Source organism: Salmo salar, chromosome ssa05 (genome assembly GCF_905237065.1).
Source record: "Salmo salar chromosome ssa05, Ssal_v3.1, whole genome shotgun sequence".
Classification (NCBI taxonomy): domain Eukaryota; kingdom Metazoa; phylum Chordata; class Actinopteri; order Salmoniformes; family Salmonidae; genus Salmo; species Salmo salar.
In genome coordinates this window covers 28,354,868-28,379,182 of record NC_059446.1, presented here as the reverse complement: position 1 = coordinate 28,379,182, position 24,315 = coordinate 28,354,868, and the positions used below count along the sequence as shown (strand labels likewise).

At 45.4% G+C, this 24,315-nt stretch overlaps 1 protein-coding gene across 1 annotated transcript; it reads right to left on the bottom strand.

The window, feature by feature from the left end:
• Positions 1–988: 988 nt before the first annotated feature.
• Positions 989–14,762, bottom strand: lrit3a (info leucine-rich repeat, immunoglobulin-like and transmembrane domains 3a). The gene is made up of 4 exons (XM_014199307.2): positions 14,480–14,762; positions 7,496–7,962; positions 2,842–3,147; positions 989–2,643 (listed from the first exon to the last, which is right to left on the bottom strand). Exons 1-4 carry the CDS (start codon positions 14,593–14,595, stop codon positions 1,607–1,609), a joined length of 1,926 nt encoding a protein of 641 aa, XP_014054782.1. The 5' UTR covers positions 14,596–14,762; the 3' UTR covers positions 989–1,606.
• Positions 14,763–24,315: the final 9,553 nt, after the last annotated feature.

The following is a 24,315-nucleotide window of genomic DNA, read 5'->3' as shown; positions in this document are numbered from 1 at the left end:
GCAAAAGAACACAGACACTGGATAAAAATTGGAAAAAAATGTTATGGACAGAAGAATCTAAGTTTGAGGCGATCGAATCACAAAGAAGAACATTCGTGAGATGCAGAAAAAAGGAAAAGATGCTGGAGGAGTGCTTGACGCCATCTGTCAAGCATGGAGGAGGCAATGTGATTGTCTGAGGATGCTTTGGTGGTGGTAAAGTAGGAGATTTGTACAGGGTAAAAGGGATCTTGAAGAAGGAAGGCTATCACTCCATTTTGCAACGCCATGCCATACCCTGCGGACGGTGCTTAATTGGAGCCAATTTCCTCCTACAACAGGCCAATGATCTAAAGCACAGCTCCAAACTATGCAAGAACTATTTAGGGAAGAAGCAGTCAGCTGGTATTCTGTCTATAATGGAGTGGCCAGCGCAGTCACCGGATCTCAACCCTATTGAGCTGTTGTGGGAGCAGCAGTACGTAAGAAGTGCCCATCAAGCCAATCCAACTTGTGGGAGGTGCTTCAGGAAGCATGGAGTGAAATCTCTTCAGATTACCTCAACAAATTGACAACTAGAATGCCAAAGGTCTGCGAGGCTGTAATTGCTGCAAATGGAGGATTCTTTAACGAAAGCAAAGTTTGAAGGACACAATTATTATTTCAATTAAAAATCATTATTTATAACCTTGTCAACGTCTTGACTATATTTGCTATTCATTTTGCAACTTTTTTCATGTATGTTTTCATGGAAAACAAGACATGAAAAGTGACCCCTAACTTTTGAACGGTAGTGTATATACACCTGTTGCTCAAGTGAGGAAAAGGCACAGAATCCTATTCCTCATGGCTAAAGACCAGAGATGATCACATTGGGAAATATCATAGATAATATTTGAGTTGTTGTACAGAGAGCTAATGACAGCACTGTAAGGGGTACTTCACATTGACCAACACCGCCATATATACCCAAATGCTTATACGAAATATGAGGACATGAAATACACAAAGATTTGTTTTATTAAAAAGAAGAATATAATACCATTGTATGTACAAGTAAAAACAATACATTACACAGAAACTGTTGCATTGTATGTAGGGCAGGTCAAATCCTCTAATATACTAGGGTTCGAGAAAACTTTTTTGAAAAGTAAGGCAACAATTAGCTTGAAGGTTTGACTTTTGAGTGAACCATTGCTAGCAGTTTAAATCAACGTGTTGTTGGACTAGGATAGTCGGCATGTCTATTTATACCATATTGAGATCAATGAATGTCTTATCTGTTTAATAAACCTGGTGTGGTGTATAGTGACAAAAAAGCAAGACATAGTGAACACTGTGGCAGATGATTTCATTATGGTATTATGGAAAATTGCATTAAACTGAGAATAAAGGTAAGTGCTGAGCTGCAAAGACAGCAATCATAAAATTGAGTTGTCATGATGCTGTTTGTTTCCAGCATTAGGGCTGTTTCCTCAAGAAATTAAAACGTTTTCTTTCTTGCCACGATACTTCTGAATTTTGCGATACTGGTATTGAGACAAACCAAATCTCAAAGTGTGATTAAAAAAAAGAAGAAATGAAGGCTTCAACAATCAGTGATGTTATGTAGAGTCTTCATCTAGTGCTAGCACAGAAATTCTGACCTGGAACTGTCACTCCTGTATGTCATGTGTGAGTCAATGCTGGACCTGGAGAAGAGGAGCATCCTCTCTTGGGACTCCTCGGTCTGCCTGTGGGCCCACAATTCACTGGGATTAGCGTTCAAGGTCCTCTGCTTCATCGACAGCGTCTCGAACTTCACATACGTGTCTTTAGACAGCTCGTCGTCCAAACCTGGCACACTGCTCTGGCAGTAGAGTGAGAGGATCTTGTAGACCAGCAGACCGATGACAGGTAAAGCCACGGCGCAGGCAATGCCGCTGATGATCATTAACAGCTGGTTCTCGGCATCGTCCTCAACAATGTCCAGGGTGAAGAAGTTGATGCAAGGGTCTATCCCTGCCGCACTTCCCTTGGCAACCAGACAAACCTGGTACCTCATTCCAGAAGTTAAGCCTTCAAGGAGGACCTTGCCACTCCCGGCATCGGTATCCATTGTCCTTTTGGAGTCATCCTCATCGTCGTAAGTAGAGTACACAACGGTGAGAGGGGCATCGCTCGGCAAACCATCGGCGGTCCAGAGTAGAACCGCGCTGTCCGCCGTTTCCTCCACGATCTCGAGATCTTGGACAGACTTGGAAGCGTCCTTCTTTTTGCTCTGATCCGCCGCCAGCATCCTGTCGCTGCCTTGCTGGATCTTGGATGGTTTGGGTGGGGCTTTCTGCTGCACATTGCTGGGCATGACTTTCTTCTTGGTGGGAACGGGTGGCAGTGTGGTCATGGCTGGGGTGGTGGTGGTGATCAGGGTGCTAGGGGAGTTGGGGAAGTCAGTTGCCGGAGCAGAGGACGTTGTGGATGGGCTATTCCCTCCAGCCTCTCCATTGAGCCTCTGTGGGGGCATGGTTGTAGTGACATAACCTGCCACAGACAGGCTGATGGCAGCCTCTGCATTACCGGCGAAGTTCTTAGCCTTGCAGCTGTACTCCCCATCGTCTTTGTACGAGATCCCATTTAGGCTGATGATGGACCATCGGACACCTTCACCCGGAGACTCCTGGACCACTGTAGGTAGATCATGAAAATGCCAAGACTTAATAATCACCAAGATGTAGACTTTCGTTAAATAAAACACAAAGATCAACTGTAGAGTAAAAGCAAATCCTATCAAATCAATTTTGAAATCTAAAACTATTTTTGATAACCATGTTGAATAAGACACTGTATGCCTTTTCTTATAATAAAATGTCTCACTGTTGATACCTGTGTTGTTGACAGGTAAGCCATCTGAAGTGGTCCAGATTAGGGTAGGTGTGGGGTAACCCGTGGCATCACAGCGCAGAAGCACATTGCTGCCCAACGAGGCAGTAATCTTGGTGGCTGACATCATGACAGACGGCTTGAGACATTGGTCCAGCTCCGCCCTTTGGAACATAACCCCGGCCAGGTTCTCAGGCCCACTGCAAGACAGGAACTTATCCATTAGTACTACTGATGTGTCAGACATTTTGGAGAGCTCGATCAGCTTGGAGATCCTGCAGTCGCAGATCCACGGGTTGTCCTGAAGACCTGGAGGGGACAAGAGAGGAAATGTTTGTGATAGTTATGCTAAATATAATGTACATGAATGTTTGTAAAAAGGTTAGGAATGTGCAGTGGTTCAGAGATGACGAACATGCTAACAATTATCAATGCTAATAGTAATGTGGCTGCGAATGTAAACAAACTCAAAGAGTGGATTCCAGTCTCTCCTAGCTGATACGCAAATTATACAAACGGTAGCACTTTATTATAACTCCATGTAACAAATCATTTAGAATGGATTAGTAAAAAGTGTATTCATAATTTACTAATCATTACTCCATTCATAACACGTTTAATAATGTCCCTTATAAACAATCATTAGTTAAGGCTTTTCGCATGGCAAAAAAAAGGGTGTCTGTCTGCCCTATAGTTGCACACGCATTTTGTTGCTAAACAACCAATGGCATGTCCGTCTTTTTGTGAGAAATTACACTGGTCACTCAAAAAATGTATTAAGTATTTATAAAGTATAAATAGAACACACAAAAGACTGGTAAATTGTTAATAAATGGTTTATAAGGACCTATATTTAACATGTCATAAATTATCTTATGAATCATTATTAAACACTTTGATAGTTGTTTGTAAATGTGTGAATAACTAGGTTACTGACGTTTACAAATGTGGGAGTAAAGATGAATAAACAGTGGTGTAAAGTACTTCAATAAAAATACATTAGTATTAGGGTATCTGTAGTATTAGGGTATCTGTACTTGACTTTACTATTTATATTTTTGACAACTTTTACTTTTACTCCACTACATTCCTAAAGACGTAATGTACATTTTACTCCCATACATTTTCTCTGATACCCAAAAGTACTCACTACATTTCAAATTCTCAGGCAGAACAGAAACATGGTCCAATTCATGCACCTATCAATATAATGTGCTGTCATCCCTACTGCCTCTGATCTGGCAGACTCACTAAATGCAAATACTGCATTTGTAAATTATATCTGAGTGTTGGAGTGTGCCCCTGGCTGTCCGTAAATAAACATTTTTTTAAAAATAAAATCCTGCCATCTGGTTTGCTTAATAATATCAGGATTTTGATGTATAGCATTTACTTGAACTTAATATTACTCAACTATGACAATTTAGTACTTTTTCCACCAATGCACTTAGGTACATTTAAAACCTGGTGACTTTCACTTTTACTTGAGTCATTTTCTATAAAGGTATCTTTACTTTTATGTATGACAATTTAGTACTTTTCCCACCATTGTTAATAAATGATGAATAAACTATTTACTGATCCATTATAAATGCTTTATTACATGAAGTTATTTTTAAAGTCCTACCTCCATATTTTGTATTTTAGTTGACGTATACCTCTAACATGATTTGTTCTCTTCTTTGCACATCTTGTACTTATCTAAAGTCAACAAAAGCCTTGACTGCATACTATGCTATGAATTCCATGTTCATCTATTGTCCAGCCAAAATTATAGAAAAAAAAACTATACACAGTTAATTTTTTGTACAGTTCTGTACAGCTAGCATGTGTAACTTAGTGTTCTCATTCAGTGGTGAGTGGCGCAGAGGTCTAAGCCACTGCATCCCAGTGCTAGAGGTGTCACTACAGACACCCTAGTTCGAATCCACGGTGTATCACAACCGGCCGTGATTGGGAGTCCCATAGGGCAGCGCACAATTGGCCCAGTGTCTTCCGGGTTTGGCTGGTGTAGACCATCATTGCAAATAAGAATTTGTTCTTAACTGACTTGCCTAGTTTAAAAAAAAAAATTCTAGGCATGGATACAGTAGAGTTACAACTGAGCCATCCTTCTATTACCCTAATAATGGGATTTCCCAGACCGAGGGTCAGACATGTTACTAGCATGTTACATGTGTGTGAAAGGAGGGTAGAGACGCTTCCCCAGAACACACACACAGACACACAAGCTAACAGAAACACAGCTACTGTACAAACACAGACTCAAACACATATACAATCTCTCTCTCTCTCGCTCTCTCTCCCTCTCCCTCTCTCTCTCTCTCTCTCTCACTCACTCATTCACTCACATGCACGCTCACACACATACACACACACTCACACACAAACACACACACACAAACACATACACACACGCATGTGGAAGTGCATGTGTATTGTGGAAACCCCTTATGCTAAACCAGATTAGTTGTACTTAACTGGGGACAACCCAAACGCAAACTCTAAACCTGGTGTTGACTTTCTTCCCAAAATACAAAAGTGTTGTATCCTGTTCTTTTAAAGGGGAATTCTGTAGTTGTTACATTTTTGCACTTTTCAATGAATGATGTACAGTATACCCATTGATTCTAGAATAATTTTACTTAGAAATACTCCATGAGCTTAGTTCAACTGTCTTACCCCATAAAACCCCCAAATATAAGCTTTTTTTGCTCAATAGTTTGTAAACACTTTAATTTTAAACAAACACTGTATTGCCTCAACATGGTTAAAACTATATTGTGACATCATGGATGGTCAGTCTTTCCATCCATAGCTCTGTCTATGAATTTGAGAGTGTTGACATTTCTCCAGCCCCATTCCTCAGCTTTTACCAAAACCATGGCGGGGTGTACACTTTGTTATTGTTTGAACTGCAGATCGAATGCTGATTGGCTGACAGAACCTCCAGTTTATAATAGCAAAAAGACACCTTGGGGGTTTGTGATGTATGGCCAATATACCACGGCTAAGGGCTGTATCCATAACAACAGCCGATGCCACACCCCCTCATGCGTTTTTGTTTAATTCTATCATGTGATGGTACGGGAAGAGTCTATATTCTGTACATGGGACGTTATGTGTCTTCCTTAGGGATAGGCTAATCTTGTTTCTCCTTCCAGTAAACCAATGAATAGAACAAGCTTTTTCAGCATGGATAAGCTAGCTGGTCCTTAACATCCCATTAACATTATCTCACTCTTCAAGCTAGTTCTCAGACAGAGTGAAAGAGAGAGTATTTACTTTAAGATGGACAATCTTCACTTATAATCAATTCTATACTTCATTGATAAAGAACATTGTACATGTGATTTGTTTGAGAAATGTCCCTTAACAAGTCCCGGTTTATTTATTGATGTAATTATTTATTTGTCTTGTATCCGAATGCTCTCTACAATGTACTGTATATGTCAGTTTGTACATCAGCGTTCTATTCAGCATTTGGCATGCCAATGAAAACCTGGGTACATACATCTGAGGGCCTGCTTACACCTTCATACATTCTGTGAGATTCAGTGTGAAGCCCAAAATACATGGCATGTTTGTACAAATCAAAGCATGGGAAAATAACTAATTAGATTTCTCAAAGCCAAAGTTTAGAAAGGGACTATCATTGCATGATAACTTTAACTCCCTGCTGCTTATGAGGTGGATCTAAAATAGGTTGACCTGGTAACCTGCAGCTACAGCACATAGAAGTCCAAGCGTTGTGGACGTGTAGGTGATAGTCTATTGATAGTTTGTTGAGCATCTATAGATAGAGTTTCCAAATAAAGAGTAGCCCAAATAGGTTTGGAACCTCAATGTGAAGATGGAAATATACCTTTGGGTTAAACGTAACCGTCACTAAGTAAACACATTGCGTTACAGTCCAGGTGCCAGACAAAAAGTGACATCACGTTGAGGTGTTGTCATAACAATTGCCATGGATTTCATGTTTGTACAACTTCCTAATGTTCGTAGGGAGGTTCAGCAAACGCCCTTTACGGGCTACGTAACAACCCAAAACTCGATACACTCCTACGCAGACCAGTGCCATGTTCTGTTATCACCGAACACTGCTTTACTGCAGGGGTGGCCAACCCACCTCCTGGAGAGCCACTGGGCGTTCAGGGTTTTGCTCCAGCCCTGCTCTAACACGTGGGTCAGCTAATCTCAGGTGTGTCCTCCTGAAGAGTAGCTGATCAGTAGAAGCACATGTTGTAGTCAGGGCAAAAGCCTGCAAAATCAGTACAGATGTAGGATCTTAATTTGAGCCAATTTGCTACAGCAGGAAAATAATTCTGCAGCAACAGGAAATGTAAATTGTTATGTGAATTATTATTAATGGAGATTTTGTAGGGGTAAATCATTTTTTTGTAAAGAAAAATCAAGTCAGAAATTTCTAATGGAAAATTACAAACTTCAGAACCCTTTTTAAACCTCAAATACACTACAAGTTTGCATTGCAGGAAATCTGCAATGCAGGGTGATCAAATAAGCATCAGGGTGATCAAAATAAGATCCTACATCTGTAGCTCTTGAGGGTGGAGGGTTGTGCACCCCTGCCCAAAGTCCTAACCTGAAACCCTCATCCCCACATCACCCACTCACACTTCATTATCAGTTCTCTTACCGAGCACCACTTTCTGGGACAGGCTGGAGGAGACGGGCATTCCGTTGAACGGCGACCAGATATCCACGAGGTCCGAAGACAGAGTGGTCAACTTGTTGCTGGAGATATCCAGGTAGGTGATGTTGACCAGGTACGGGATAGCCTCCATGGCCATGCTGGTCAAGCGGTTGTTGTGAAGATCCAGCGTCCTCAGACTAGGCATCTCCTTTAGGGACTCCCAGGGGAAGGTGGAGATCAGGTTCCCGTCCAGCCGCAGTTCGTGGAGGACCTTGAGGTTGTAGAAGGCGGCGGCGTCCACAGAGGAGATAGAGTTGTAGGTGATCCACAGGTAGCGCAGGTCGTTCAGGTAGTAGAAGGCCTCGGTGGGGATGCGCCTCACGCCTGTCTTCTCTACCCGCAGTTTGACCGTATCCACAGGGACATTTACGGGGATGTCGGACATGTCTGGGTCATTACACAGCACAGATCTGAGAGGAACAGAATACATGGGCTCAGTTTAAATATATATATAAAAAATAATCTTTCCTTCTCCCTTTCATGGAGTTATTACTCTTCTGGACAGGTCAAAGCTAGAGTTCCATTACATAGCTTTCACCTATCCAGTCTAGTCAGATCACTGATTACCATTCAGAAGGGGTTGGAAGGTTCTTCAGTTCTTGTTCTTGAGAACCACAGGGTGTTGTTCCGGCCCAGTAGCCTTCTAAACCACCTGATTCATCTGATCATCTAGCCCTTAATAGCTTGAGTCATGTGTGTTAATGCTGGGCTGGGACAAAAGCCTAGAAAACGGACCAGGATTGAAGAGCTCTGCACTTTGTGTTTCCATCTCCACAATTCATGCCTTAAAAACTTATGGGAGTTAAGAAAAGTTGTTCTATGATACTTTTCACGACTCCATACTCTGTTCCCAAATCTTGAGACGCAGTCATCCTAAACATGGGATAGGTATTGAGAAAAAGTGCTCCTCTATTGAACTCATGATTCAAAGTCTAAGAGGTCTGACACAAGGTTCTAATACTAAGAGGGACAGGAGGTTCTAATACTAAGAGGGACAGGGGGTTATAATACTAAGAAGGACAGGAGGTTATAATACTAAGAGGGACAGGGGGTTATAATACTAAGAGGGACAGGGGGTTATAATACTAAGAGGGACAGGGGGTTATAATACTAAGAGGGAGAGGAGGTTCTAATACTAAGAGGGACAGGGAGTTATAATACTAAGAGGGACAGGAGGTTATAATAATAAGAGGGACAGGGAGTTATAATACTAAGAGGGACAGGGGGTTATAATACTAAGAGGGACAGGAGGTTCAAATACTAAGAGGGACAGGAGGTTCAAATACTAAGAGGGACAGGAGGTTCAAATACTAAGAGGGACAGGGGGTTATAATACTAAAAGGGACAGGGGGTTATAATACTAAGAGGGACAGGGGGTTATAATACTAAGAGGGACAGGAGGTTCAAATACTTTGAGGGACAGGAGGTTCAAATACTAAGAGGGACAGGGGGTTATAATACTAAAAGGGACAGGGGGTTATAATACTAAGAGGGACAGGGGGTTATAATACTAAGAGGGACAGGGGGTTATAATACTAAGAGGGACAGGGGGTTATAATACTAAGAGGGACAGGAGGTTCAAATACTAAGAGGGACAGGGGGTTATAATACTAAGAGGGACGGGGGTTATAATACTAAGAGGGACAGGGGGTTATAATACTAAGAGGGACAGGGGGTTATAATACTAAGAGGGACAGGTGGTTATAATACTAAGAGGTACAGGGGGTTATAATACTAAGAGGGACAGGGGGTTATAATACTAAGAGGGACAGGGGGTTATAATACTAAGAGGGACAGGAGGTTATAATACTAAGAGGGACAGGGAGTTATAATACTAAGAGGGACGGGGGAATACAAAACAAAGAGGGACAGGGGGTTATAATACTAAGAGGGACAGGAGGTTCCAATAGTAAGAGGGACGGGGGTTATAATACTAAGTGGGTGTCACATCCTGACCAGTAAAGGGGTTATTTGTTATATTAGTTTGGTCAGGACGTGGCAGGGGATATTTGTTTAGAGTGTTTCGGGGTTTGTTGGGCTATGTGTTTTGTAGAGGGGTGTTTGATTACAGTGTTCCGGGGTTTTGGCTTATGTTCTATGTTAGTATATTTCTATGTTCTAGTCTAGTCTTTCTAGTTCTATGTTTAGTTTATTGATTTGGCCTTCAATTGGAGGCAGCTGTTCCTCGTTGCCTCTGATTGAAGGTCCTATGTATAGGGATGTTTTGGTAATGGGAATTGTGGGTAGTTGTCTCCTGTTTAGTGTCTATGCACCTGATAGGACTGTTAGTGTCGTTCGTTGTTTTTGTATACGTGTTTTGTTTGTTTTTCCTTCTTTTCACAATTAAAGAAGATGAGTATACATTTTCCCGCTGCACCTTGGTCCACTCATTACGACGATCGTTACAGAACTACCCACCACAAACGGACCAAGCAGCGGAGGAAGGAGCAGCAAGAGGACTGGAAATGGGAGGACATCCTGGACGGCAAGGGATCCTACAGTTGGGAAGAGATCCTGGCCGGAAGGGATCACCTCTCATGGGAACAGTTGGAGGCAGCCAGGAGAGCGGAGATAAGAGAGGCTAAAGAAGACCGGGAACGCTACAGGGGAACACGGCTGGCAAGGAAGCCGGAGAGGCAGCCCCAATACATTTTTTTGGGGGGGCACACGGGTAGTTTGGCTAGGGCAGGCAGTAGACCTAAGCCAACTCCCCGTGCTTATTATGGGGAGTGTATGGAGTGGAGAGTGCCGGAGTATGCGGAAGTGCGCTCGATCTCGCCCATGCGCATGCACAGTCCGGTGCGAGCGATCCCAGCCCCTCGCAAGTGCCGTGCTAGAGTGAGTATCCAGCCTGGAAGGAGGATGCCTGCGCAGCGCATTTGGCCACCGGTGCGCCTCCTAGGCCCAGGCTACCCTACACCTGCTCTACGCACGGCAACCATCAGGCCTCTGCACAGCCCAGTTCGCCCTGCTCGTGCAGGGCTGCTATTACCATCCAGCCAGGACGGGTTGTGCAGGAGGTACGCTCCAGACCTCCAGTGCCTACTCATGGCCCGGTGTATCCAGTTCCCGCTCCTCGCACTAGCTCTGAGGTGCGTGTCTCCAGTCTGGCGTGTCCAAAGCCAGCACTACGCACCAGGCCTCCAGTGCATCAGCCCAGTCTAGTACGTCCTGTTTCCGCTCCTCGCACTAGCCTTGGGGTGCGTGTCTCCAGTCTGGTACCTCTTCTACCAGCCCCATGCACCAGGCCTCCAGTGCGTCAGCCCAGTCCAGCTCGTCCTGCTCCAGCTCCTCGCACTAGCCCTATGGTGCATGTCCCTAGTCTGGCGCATCCTAAGCCAGCCCCACGCATCAGGCCTTCAGTGCGCAGTACCTGTCCAGAGCTTCCGATGACAGTGCCTCGTCCAGAGCTTCCGGCAACAGTGCCTCGTCCAGAGCTTCCGGCAACAGTGCCCCGTCCAGAGTGTTCGACGACAGTGCCCCGTCCAGAGTGTTCGACGACAGTGCCCCGTCCAGAGTGTTCGACAACAGTGCCCCGTCCAGAGTGTTCGACGACAGTGCCCCGTCCAGAGTGTTCGACGACAGTGCCCCGTCCAGGGTGTTCGACGACAATGCCCCGTCCAGAGTGTTCGACGACAGTGCCCCGTCCAGGGTGTTCGACGACAGTGCCCCGTCCAGAGTGTTCGACGACAGTGCCCCGTCCAGAGTGTTCGACAACAGTGCCCCGTCCAGAGTGTTCGGTGACAGTGCCCCGTCCAGAGTGTCCGGCGACAGCACCCCGTAGAGAGACAGCCCACAGTCCGGAGCCGAGAGAGACGGCCCACAGTCCGGAGCCGAGAGAGATGGCCCACAGTCCGGAATTGGCGCAGCGAGAGTCACCCTACAATCCGTAATCGACGCAGCGAGAGTTGCTCTACAGTCCGGAATCGACGCAGCGAGAGTCACCTTACAGTCCGGAATCGGCGCAGCGAGAGTCGCCCTACAGTCCGGAATCGGCGCAGCGAGAGTCGCCCTACAGTCCGGAATCGGCGCAGCGAGAGTCGCCCTACAGTCCGGAATGGGCGCAGCGAGAGTCGCCCTACAGTCCGGAATGGGCGCAGCGAGAGTCGCCCTACAGTCCGGAATCGGCGCAGCGAGAGTCGCCCTACAGTCCAGAATCGGCGCAGCGAGAGTCGCCCTACAGTTCGGAATCGGCGCAGCCAGAGTTGCCCTTCAGCCCGAGGTCTCCAGCGACGCGCATCAGCCTGAGGTCTCCAGCAACGCACATCAGCCCGAGGTCTTCAGCGATGCGCCATAGCCCAGAGACTTCGTGAAGGGTAACAATTAATAAATATTTAGCGGGGGTGGACAGGTTAGGTTGGGGAGTAAGGCCGGAAACTGAGCCACCTCCATAGTAGGTGGGTTGGGGGGGGTGTAGCACAAGAACCGTCGGTGACGGTGGCCACCCTCCCTTCCCTCCCTTTAGTTGGGATTATTTTTTTTTTGGGGGGGGGGGTTATTTTTGTGTTTTTTGTGTGAGGTGCATCCGGGATCTGCACCTTTGGGGGGGGTACTGTCACATCCTGACCAGTAAAGGGGTTATTTGTTATATTAGTTAGGACGTGGCAGGGGATATTTGTTTAGAGTGTTTCGGGGTTTGTTGGGCTATGTGTTTTGTAGAGGGGTGTTTGATTAGAGTGTTCCGGGGTTTTGGGTTTTGGTTTATGTTCTATGTTAGTATATTTCTATGTTCTAGTTCTGTTTAGTTTATTGATTTGGCCTTCAATTGGAGGCAGCTGTTCATCGTTGCCTCTGATTGAAGGTCCTATGTAAAGGGGTGTTTTGGTAATGGGAATTGTGGGTAGTTGTCTCCTATTTAGTGTCTATGCACCTGATAGGACTGTTAGTGTCGTTCGTTGTGTTTGTATACGTGTTTTGTTTGTTTTTCCTTCTTTTCACAATTAAAGAAGATGAGTATACATTTTCCCGCTGCACCTTGGTCCACTCATTACGACGATCGTTACAGTGGGACAGGAGGTTCTTGTCAGGGATTTCTTCGTCGGTGGACGATATGGCGAAATCATCGTCGGAAAAAGATGACCAAAATGCAGCGTTGAGTTGAAAGAGTTGAGATGGTTCATTTTGAATTTTTAATAAATTCCAAAACGAACATACCAAATAACAAAAACGAACGCACGATACACTGACAGTCCTGTTAGGTTTACACACACTAAACACGGAACACGGAACAATCTCCCACAATTAAACAGACAAACACACCCAACTAATATAGGACTTCCAATCAAAGGCAACACCACACAGCTGCCTTCAATTGGAAGTCCACCCCAATTAACCAAACATAGACATACAACTAACTAGATCAACATAGAAATACGTGAATCTCAAACAGTGCCCAAAAACCCCGGAATACTAAATCAAATGCCCTTACTACAAAAACACCACCCTGAACCACATAAAACAAATACCCTCTGCCACGTCCTGACCAAACTACAATACCAATTAACCCTTATACTGGCCAGGACGTGACAGTTCTAATAGTAAGAGGGACGGGGGGTATAATACTAAGTGGGACAGGAGGTTCTAATACTAAGAGGGACAGGGGGTTATAATATTAAGAGGGACAGGGGGTTATAATATTAAGAGGGACAGGGGGTTATAATATTAAGAGGTACAGGGGGTTATAATACTAAGAGGGACAGGGGGTTATAATACTAAGTGGGACAGGAGGTTCTAATACTGAGAGGGACAGGGGGTTCTAATACTAAGAGGGACAGGAGGTTCTAATACTAAGAGGGACAGGAGGTTCTAATACTAAGAGGGACAGGAGGTTCTAATACTAAGAGGGACAGGAGGTTCTAATACTAAGAGGGACAGGAGGTTATAATAGTAAGAGGGACAGGGAGATATAATACTAAGAGGGACAGGGGGTTATAATACTAAGAGGGACAGGGGGATATAATACTAAGAAGGATGGGAGGTTATAATACTAAGAGGTACAGGGGGTTATAATACTAAGAGGGACGGGGGTTATAATACTAAGAGGGACAGGGGGTTATAATACTAAGAGGTACAGGGGGTTCTAATACTAAGAAGGACAGGGGGTTATAATACTAAGAGGGACAGGGGGTTATAATACTAAGAGGGACGGGGGGTTATAATACTAAGAGGTACAGGGGGTTATAATACTAAGAGGGACAGGGGTTTATAATACTAAGAGGGACAGGGGGTTATAATACTAAGAGGTACAGGGGGTTCTAATACTAAGAGGTACAGGGGGTTATAATACTAAGAGGGACAGGGGGTTATAGTACTAAGAGGGACGGGGGGTTATAATACTAAGAGGGAAATGTGGTTATAATACTAAGAAGGACAGGTGGTTCTAATTCTAAGTGGACAGGTGGTTATAATACTAAGTGGGACAGGAGGTTCTAATACTAAGAGGGACAAGGGGTTATAATACTAAGAGGACAGTAGGTTCTAATCCTAAGAGTGACAGCGGGTTATAATACTAAGAGGGACAGGGGGTTATAATACTAAGAGAGACAGGAGGTTATACTACTAAGAGGGACGGGAGTTATAATACTATGAGGGACAGGAGTTATAATACTATGAGGGACGGGTGGTTATAATACTAAGAGAGACAGGGGGTTATAATACTAAGAGGGACAGGGGGTTATAATACTAAGAGAGACAGGAGGTTATACTACTAAGAGGGACGGGGTTATAATACTATGAGGGACGGGTGGTTATAATACTAAGAGGACAGTAGGTTCTAATACTATGAGGGACAGGAGGTTCTAATACTAATACAAAATACATGGATAATTTAAATAAAGATAATGATACTGTATATCTGTGGAAAATGGTCCAGATTCAACTATAATAAAATGTGTAAAGACAACCTCCTATAAGAAACATGGCAAATACCTGGTCCCCGTTCCATCACTCCGTCCATGGTAGACACAGGTACACTGGGAAGGACAGAAGGAATGGGCCACACTGAAGCAGCACAGGAAGACATGGGCGTAGAGAAGAAGATGCATGGTTCACCAAATCAACCAAACACGACGATCACACCACAAGGTCAGGAGAAAGAGGAGAGGTAAAGACATCGGAACTCAAGTAGAAAGGTTGAAATAAATTCACCTCATCTTTTGTAGAGAGGAGAAAATATGAATAGTCCCAAAGTCCCGCATGCATAAGAAGTGCTTACAGGTGACCTATCGTTAGGATGGGAGAAGGGGGAGGGGAGGACAGTAAGGCCAGATTAGTGGAGGATTTCACGGGCTGACTAGGTCACGCAAGCCAGGACAGGGAGGATAGAAATCAGCCTTGGGGACACAGACACTAATCGGCTAGCACACTTGGCGGGGAGGTTTCCCCTTACCCGATCCCCTGGAAACCCTCACACACCCAGTCTTCATCACCCCAGACTTCTCATCCCTGACCCCCCTTAACACACACCCACAGCCTTCATCACCCCAGTTCACCCAGCCCTGACCCACCCTAACACACACCCACAGCCTTCATCAACACTGTCTACCCAGCCCTGAACCCCCCTAACACACACCCACAGCATTCATCAACCCAGTCTACCTAGCCCAGACCTCCCTCCCGCACACACACTCCCCCCACTGTTTTCTCCTCCCTTACCGCTCTTCTAACCCTCACTGTTATGACACTAGCCCTACCCGTGCTGACACTAGGCTGGGCCTTTTCCTAAGAGTTGTGTGAGGGATCTCCGAGTGACACAAGGGTGCAAGCTGTAGTCTGGGGCGTGATTTATCTCCTCATGGAGGGGACCGGAGTGGAGGGGGTGGGGTGTGACTGGGGTGGCGTGGGAAGAATGGCATTGAATGCTGTAGCGTAAAGATTTCCCTTCACTGGAACGAAGAGGCCTAGCCTGAACCATAAATAGCAGCCCCACATCATTATTCCTCCTCCACCAAACTTTACAGTTGGCACTATGAATTGGCACAGGTAGCGTTCTCCTGGCATCCACCAAACCCAGATTCGTCAGTCGGACTACCAGATGGTGAAGCGTGATTCATTACGCCAGAGAACGCGTTTCCACTGTTGCGGAGTCAAATGGCGGAGAGCTTTACACCACTCCACCCGACGCTTGGCATTGCGCCTGGTGATATTAGGCTTGGGTGCGGCTGCTCGGCCATGGAAACCCATTTCATGAAACTCCTGACGAACAGTGCTGACATTGCCTCTAGAAGCAGTTTGGAACTCGGTAGTGTTGCAACCGAGGACAGACGATTTTTACGCGCTATGCGCTTCAGCACTCTGCAGTCCCATGCTGTGAGCTTGTGTGGCCTACCACTTCGCAGCTGAGCCGTTGTTGCTCCTAGACGTTTCCATTTCACAATAACAGCACTTACAGTTGACCCGGGCATCTCTAGCAGGCCCGATATTTGATGAACTGACTTGTTGGAAAGGTGTCATCCTATTGAAAGCCACGTTGAAAGTCACTGAGATCTTCAATACGGGCCATTCTACTGCCAATATTTGTCTTTGGAGATTGCATGGCTGTGTGCTCGCATGTTATACACCTGTCAGCAACGGGTGTGGCTGAAATAGCCGAATCCACTAATTTGAATGGGTCTCCACATACGTTTGTGTTACGGCTGTCAAAGGATCGGACCAAAATGCAGCGTGTTCGTAGTTTCACATATTTTATTTAACGTGAAACTGAAATGCAATACACTAATACTTGAAACACAAAAACAACAAACCATGACGCAGAGAGAAAACACACTGCTCAAAATATAATCACCCACAAACACAGGTGGGACAAACATCAACATAAATATGACCTCCAATTAGAGGTCACAAGGATCAGCTGCCTCCAATTGGAGATCAACCCAAATAACACCAACATAGAAATACAAAACTAGAAACTGAACATAGAAATACAAAAACAGACAAACACCCCCTGTCACGCCCTGACCTACTCTACCATAGAAAATAACAACTTACTATGGTCAGGACGTGACAGTACCTCCCCCAAAGGTGCGGACTCCGACCGCACCTAAAAATATATATATTTTTTAAAACCCCAAAAACAAACCCCCCCAAACAACAACCCCCCCAACAACAAAACACAAAGGGAGGGTAGGGTGGGCGACTAATGTCTATGGCGGCTCATATGCAGTACCCAGAACCTTCTTATCTAGCGCCTCCCCCCATGGAGGTGGCTCGGGTTCGGGGCGTAACCCCCACCCCACCAACTGATCCCTCTGTTTCTTTACCACCTGACCGTGGATCGTCGTCGAAAGAACCGGACTGTAGATCATTGCTAGAGGCTCTGGGATGCAGACCGCCGCTGAAGACTCTGGGCTGCAGACCGCCGCTGAAGACTCCGGGCTGCAGACCGCCATCGAAGACTCCGGGCTGGGAGCATCGCTGGAGGCTCCGTACTTGTGAGCGTCACTGGAGGCTCTGGACTGAGGAGTGTCGCTGGAGGCTCTGGACTGAGGAGTGTCGCTGGAGGCTCTGGACTGAGGAGTGTCGCTGGAGGCTCTGGACTGAGGAGTGTCGCTGGAGGCTCTGGACTGAGGAGTGTCACTGGAGGCTCTGGACTGAGGAGTGTCGCTGGAGGCCTGATGCGTGGGGCTGGCATAGGAGGCGCCAGACTAGTAACACGCACCTCAGGGCGAGTGCGGGGAGCAGGAACAGAACACCCCGGACTGGGCAGGCGCACTGGAGGCCTGATGCGTGGGGCTGGCATAGGAGGCGCCAGACTAGTAACACCTCAGGGCGAGTGCGGGGAGCAGGAACAGGACACCCCGGACTGGGCAGCCTGGAGGCCTGTGCGTGGGGCTGGCATAGGAGGCGCCAGACTAGTAACACCTCAGGGCGAGTCAGCAGAACAGGACACCCCGGACTGGGCAGGCGCACTGGAGGCCTGATGCGTGGGGCTGGTATAGGAGGCGCCAGACTAGTAACATGCACCTCAGGGCGAGTGCGGGGAGCAGGAACAGGACCAGGAACAGGACACCCCGGACTGGGCAGGCGCACTGGAGGCCTGATGCATGGGGCAGGCACAGGATATACTGGGCCGTGGAGGCACACTGCTCAACCTAGCTCAACCTAGCTCGACTAATGCAGGGCGCGGGCACAGATCACACCGGCCTGTGAATGAGCCCTGACGACACAGTGCGCATCATCGCATAACACGGTGCTTTCCCCGTCACTCACTCCCCACAGTAAGCACAGGGAGTTGGCTCAGGTCTTCATCCTGACTCTGCCAAACTTCCCGTGTGCCGATGCCTCTCGTGCTTCCTTCGTTGGGCTAGCTCCTCGTAATGTCGCCGTTCCTCCCTCGCTGTCTCCACCTGCTTCCATGACAGGGTCTTGTCCCCTGCCATTACCTCCTCCCATGTCCAGGACGTCCTCCATTCTCTCCTTTCCCTGGCCCAGGATCCCTGCTCCTCCTGGGCACGCTGCTTGGTCCATTTTTGGTGGGTGATTCTGTCACGGCTGTCAAAAGGATCGGACCAAAATGCAGCGTGTTTGTAGTTCCACATATTTTATTTAACGTGAATCTGAAATGCAATACATTAATACTTGCCACACAAAAACAACAAACCGTGACGCAGAGAGAAAACACACTACTCAAAATATAATCACCCACAAACACAGGTGGGACAAACATCAACATAAATATGACCTCCAATTAGAGGTAACGAGGATCAGCTGCCTTCAATTGGAGATCAACCCAAACAACACCAACATAGAAATACAAAACTAGAAACTGAACATAGAAATACAAAAACAGACAAACACCCCCTGTCACGCCCTGACCTACTCTACCATAGAAAATAACAACTTACTATGGTCAGGACGTGACAGTTTGTATTTATAGTATATCAAGCATATTACGCACTGCAATATGATATTTTACAGTAAGACTTTCTTCTGTGACGTACCAGATGAATATATATACACTGTTCAAAAAAATAAAGGGAACACTTAAACAACACAATGTAACTCCAAGTCAATCACACTTCTGTGAAATAAAACTGTCCACTTAGGAAGCAACACTGATTGACAATACATTTCACATGCTGTTGTGCAAATGGAATAGACAACAGGTGGAAATTATAGGCAATTAGCAAGACACCCCCAATAAAGGACTGGTTCTGCAGGTGGGGACCACAGACCACTTCTCAGTTCCTATGCTTCCTGGCTGATGTTTTGGTCACTTTTGAATGCTGGCGGTGCTTTCACTCTAGTGGTAGCATGAGACGGAGTCTACAACCCACACAAGTGGCTCAGGTAGTGCAGCTCATCCAGGATGGCACATCAATGCGAGTTGTGGAAAGAAGGTTTGCTGTGTCTGTCAGCGTAGTGTCCAGAGCATGGAGGCGCTACCAGGAGACAGGCCAGTACATCAGGAGACGTGGAGGAGGCCGTAGGAGGGCAACAACCCAGCAGCAGGACCGCTACCTCCGCCTTTGTGCAAGGAGGAGCAGGAGAAGCACTGCCAGAGCCCTGCAAAATGACCTCCAGCAGGCCACAAATGTGCATGTGTCTGCTCAAACGGTCAGAAACAGACTCCATGAGGGTGGTATGAGGGCCCGACGTCCACAGGTGGGGGTTGTGCTTACAGCCCAACACCGTGCAGGACGTTTGGCATTTGCCAGAGAACACCAAGATTGGCAAATTCGCCACTGGCGCCCTGTGCTCTTCACAGATGAAAGCACGTTCACACTGAGCACATGTGACAGACGTGACAGAGTCTGGAGACGCCGTGGAGAACGTTCTGCTGCCTGCAACATCCTCCAGCATGACCGGTTTGGCGGTGGGTCAGTCATCGTGTGGGGTGGCATTTCTTTGGGGGGCCGCACAGCCCTCCATGTGCTCGCCAGAGGTAGCCTGACTGCCATTAGGTACCGAGATGAGATCCTCAGACCCCTTGTGAGGCCATATGCTGGTGCGGTTGGCCCTGGGTTCCTCCTAATGCAAGACAATGCTAGACCTCATGTGGCTGGAGTGTGTCAGCAGTTCCTGCAAGAGGAAGGCATTGATGCTATGGACTGGCCCACCCGTTCCCCAGACCTGAATCCAATTGAGCACATCTGGGACATCATGTCTCGCTCCATCCACCAACGCCACATTGCACCACAGACTGTCCAGGAGTTGGTGGATGCTTTAGTCCAGGTCTGAGAGGAGATCCCTCAGGAGACCATCCGCCACCTCATCAGGAGCATGCCCAGGCGTTGTAGGGAGGTCATATAGGCATGTGGAGGCCACACTGAGCCTCCTACTGAGCCTCATTTTGACTTGTTTTAAGGACATTACATCAAAGTTGGATCAGCCTGTAGTGTGGTTTTCCACTTTAATTTTGAGTGTGACTCCAAATCCAGACCTCCATGGGTTGATACATTGGATTTCCATTGATTATTTTTGTGTGATTTTGTTGTCAGCACATTCAACTATGTAAAGAAAAAAGTATTTAATAAGATTATTTCTTATTTCTTTCATTCAGATCTAGGATGTGTTGTTTAAGTGTTCCCTTTATTTTTTTGATATATATATATATATATATATATATATATTTATGTAATATAAGATAAGTTGCCTTGAATGAGCTCCACCTGTAATCTAAAAGGTATAGAAATGGTTACTTTGTCACGTTCTGACCTGTAAAGGTGTTATTTGTTAGTGTTTAGTTTGGTCAGGATGTGGCAGGGGGTATTTGTTTTATGTGGTTTAGGGTGGTTTTGTGTATGTGTCCAGGTAGAGGGGTATTTGATTTATTAGGCCAGGGTTTTGGTTATTGTTCTATGTTAGTTTAGTCTAGTCGTTTGTATTTCTATGTTTAGCTAATTGGTGTTGGGGCCTTCAGTTGGAGGCAGCTGTCTATCGTTGCCTTTGATTGAAAGTCCTATAATTAGGGGTGTGTTTGTATTGTGGGTTGTGGGTAGTTGACAGAACGGTTAGTGTCGTTTCTGTTAATTGTATACGTGTTTATTTTGTTTCTCCTTCTTATATATTAAAAAGAGAAGATGAGTATACACTTCCCTGTTGAGTCTTGGTCCTCGACACGCGTTACATACTTAACACATATTTATTGTATGGAGAACACCAGAATACACATCTTTCTAGGAAAGATGGATTAATTAACCATTATACTCATAAAAAATAAGAGTTATTAATTTCATTATTAGTGATTTTTGTGTATTTACCCTTGAGTGGGTCAGAAACAGACTGCTGCTGGTCTTAGCTTGGTCCTGACTTAGTGAAAGAGGGACATCTGGTGTTAGAATGGTAGTTGGTTGAGGAGAGATATACTGGAGTACTTTTGCCTGTGTGGGAAATACATACATTGCATACATACATACGTACATACACAGTTGAAGTCGGAAGTTTACATACACTTGGGTTGGAGTCATTAAAACGTTGTTCAACCAATCCACACATTTCTTGTTAACGAACTATAGTTTTGGCAAGTCGGTTAGGACATCTAGTTTGTGCATGACACAAGTAATTTTTCCAACAATTGTTTAAAGACAGATTATTTCACTTATAATTCACTGTATCACAATTCCAGTGGGTCAGATGTTTACATAGACTAAGTTGACTGTGCCTTTAAACATCTTGGAAAATTCCAGAAAATTATGTCATGGCTTTAGAATCTTCTGATAGGCTAATTGACATAATTTGAGTCAATTAGAGGTGTACCTGTGGATGTATTTCAAGGCCTACCTTCAAACTCAGTGCCTCTTTGCTTGACATTATGGGAAAATCAAAACAAATCAGCCATGTACTTTGGTGTGAAAAGTGCAAATCAATCCCGAACAACAGCAAAGAACCTTGTGAAGATGCTGGAGGAAACAGGTACACAAGTATCTATATCCACAGTAAAACGAGTCCTATATTGACATAACCTGAAAAGCCGCTCAGCAAGGAAGAATCCACTGCTCCAAAACCACCATAAAAAAGCCAGACTACAGTTTGCAACTGCACATGGGGACAAAGATCGTACTTTTTGGAGAAATGTCCTCTGGTCTGATGGAAAAAAAATAGAACTGTTTGGCCATTATGTTTGGAGGAAAAAGGGGCAGGCTTGAACACCATCCCAACCGTGAAGCACGGGGGTGGCAGCATCATGTTGTGGGGGTGCTTTGCTGCAGGAGGGACTGGTGCTCTTCACAAAATAATTCGCATCATGAGGAAGGAAAATGATGTGGATATATTGAAGCAACATCTCAAGACATCAGTCAGGAAGTTAAAGCTTGGTCGCAAATGGGTGTTCCAAATGAACAATGACCCCAAGTATACTTCCAATGTTGTGGCAAAATAGCTTAAGGACAACACAGTCAAGGTATTGGAGTGGCCATCACAAAGCCCTGACCTCAATCCCATATAAAATTTGTGGGCAGAACTGGAAAAGCGTGTGCGAGCATGGAGGCCTACAAACCTGACTCCGTTACACCAGCTCTGTCAGAAGGAATGGGCCAAAATTCACCCAATTTATTGTGGGAAGCTTGTGGAAGGCTTCCCGAAACGTTTGACCACAATTTGAAGGCAATGCTACCAAATACTCATTGGTTGTCTGTAAACTTCTGACCCACTGGGAATGTGATGAAAGAAATAAAAGCTTAAATAAATCATTCTCTCTACTATTATTCTGACATTTCACATTCTTAAAATAAAGTGGTGATCCTAACTGACCTAAGACAGAGAATTTTTACTATGATTAAATGTCTGGAATTGTGAAAAACTGAGTTTGAATGTATTTGGCTAAGGTGTATGTAAACTTCCGACTTCAACTGTATATACAGGTAACTGCCAAAATAAAGGAAACCCCAACATAAAGTGCCTTTTTTAGGTCATTTGACCACCAGATTGTACACATATCTGAACTCTATTGGAGGGATGCGACACCGTTCATCCATGAGAAATTCCATAATTTGGTGTTTTGTTGATGTTGGTGGAAAACGCTGTCTCAGGTGCTGCTCCAGAATCTCCCATAAGTGTTCAATTGGGTTGAGATCTGGTGACTGACACACACACAAACTTTAAACCCCCTTATTCTTCTTTGAGACCCCTCTTTCAAAGTCACTGAGATCTCTTCTTCTAGCCATGGTAGCAAAAATAATAGGCAACTGGACATTTTTATGCATGACCCTAAGCATGATGGGATATAAATTGTTTAACTCAGGAACCACACATGTTAGAAGCTATGCTTTTGTAACTGTAACGGCTGTCTTCGTGAAGAGAGGACCAAGGCGCAGCAGGTTGCGTGCGCATCATTATTATTTATTAAACTGTGAACACGGAAAAACAATAAACAAAGAAACGACGACAGGAAACAGTTTCGCAGGCTATACACATAACAGCAGTGCTAAAACAACTACCCACAATAAACAAACAAAACACATCCCTATATATAGGACTCTCAATCAAAGGCAACTACAAACACCTGCCTTCAATTGAGAGTCCCAACACCCAATTATCTAACATAGAAAAGACTAAACTAGAAAGAACATAGAAATACAAAAACATAGAACATAACCCAAAACCAGGAAATAATAAATGAAACACCCGTCTAAACAAACCACCACCCCGAACCACATAAAACAAATACCCTCTGCCACGTCCTGACCAAACTACAATCACAAATAACCCCTATACTGGTCAGGACAGTATAGGTTCCATCCCTCTCTTCGACCCAACCCGTGCTCGAACCAGGGACCCTTGCACACATCAACAACTGACACCCACGAAGCATTGTTACCCATCGCGCCACAATAGCCATGCCTTTGAAACACAAGGGGAACAACCACTTCAGGTCTCAGAGCGAGTGACGTCACCGATTGAAACGCTATTAGCGCGCATCACCGCTAACTAACTAGCCATTTCACATCGGTTACACTTTCAATATACTTTGTATCCTGTCACACCCTGATCTGTTTCACCTGTCTTTGTGCTTGTCCACACCCCCCTCCATGTGTCGCCCATCTTCCCCATTATCCCTGTGTATTTATACCTGTGTTTTCTGTTTGGCTGTTGCAGGGTTCGTCTTGTTTGTCAAGCTTACCAGCATTTGTCCTGTCAGCACCTGTCTTTTCCCAGCCTCTCTTTTTCCTCATCCTCCTGGTGTTGCCTGTCCTGACCCTGTACCCGCCTGCCTGACCACTGCCTGTCTCTGACCCTGCCGTCCTGTACCTTTGCTCCATCTTTGGATTACCGATCTCTGCCTGACCTGACCCTGAGCCTGCCTGCCATCCTGTACCTTGGCCTCTGCTCTGGATTATCGACCCCTATCTACCTTGACCTGTCTTTTACCTGCCCCTGTGGCTACAATAAACATTGTTACTTCACACAGTCTGCACCTGGGTCTTACCTTGATTCCTGATAGTATCCCTCATTTACTCAAGTGTTTATTTTATTTTTGGCAGTTACCTGTACACAGTTACCCATGCAGACTATTATTATTTGACCCTGCTGGTCATCTATGAACATTTGAACATCTTGGCCATGTTCTGTTATAATCTCCACCCGGCACAGCCAGAAGAGGACTGGCCACCCCTCATAGCCTGGTTCCTCTCTAGGTTTCTTCCTAAATTCTGGCCTTTCTAGGGAGTTTTTCCTAGCCACCGTGCTTCTACACCTGCATTGCTTGCTGTTTGGGGTTTTAGGCTGGGTTTCTGTACAGCACTTTGAGATATCAGCTGATTTAAGAAGGGCTTTATAAATAAATTTGATTTGATACACACTATTTTCTGTTTGTAATTACTCAGTGT

Bases quoted from the DNA above. Each gene is read 5' to 3' on its own strand.
- lrit3a (XM_014199307.2), bottom strand. From the start codon at position 14,595: ATGCATCTTCTTCTCTACGCCCATGTCTTCCTGTGCTGCTTCAGTGTG. The intron at 3,148-7,495 runs GTAAGAGAACTG...TGTCCCCTCCAG, and splicing joins GTCCCAGAAAGTGGTGCTCG to GTCTTCAGGACAACCCGTGG. The intron at 2,644-2,841 runs GTATCAACAGTG...ATCTACCTACAG, and splicing joins CTTACCTGTCAACAACACAG to TGGTCCAGGAGTCTCCGGGT.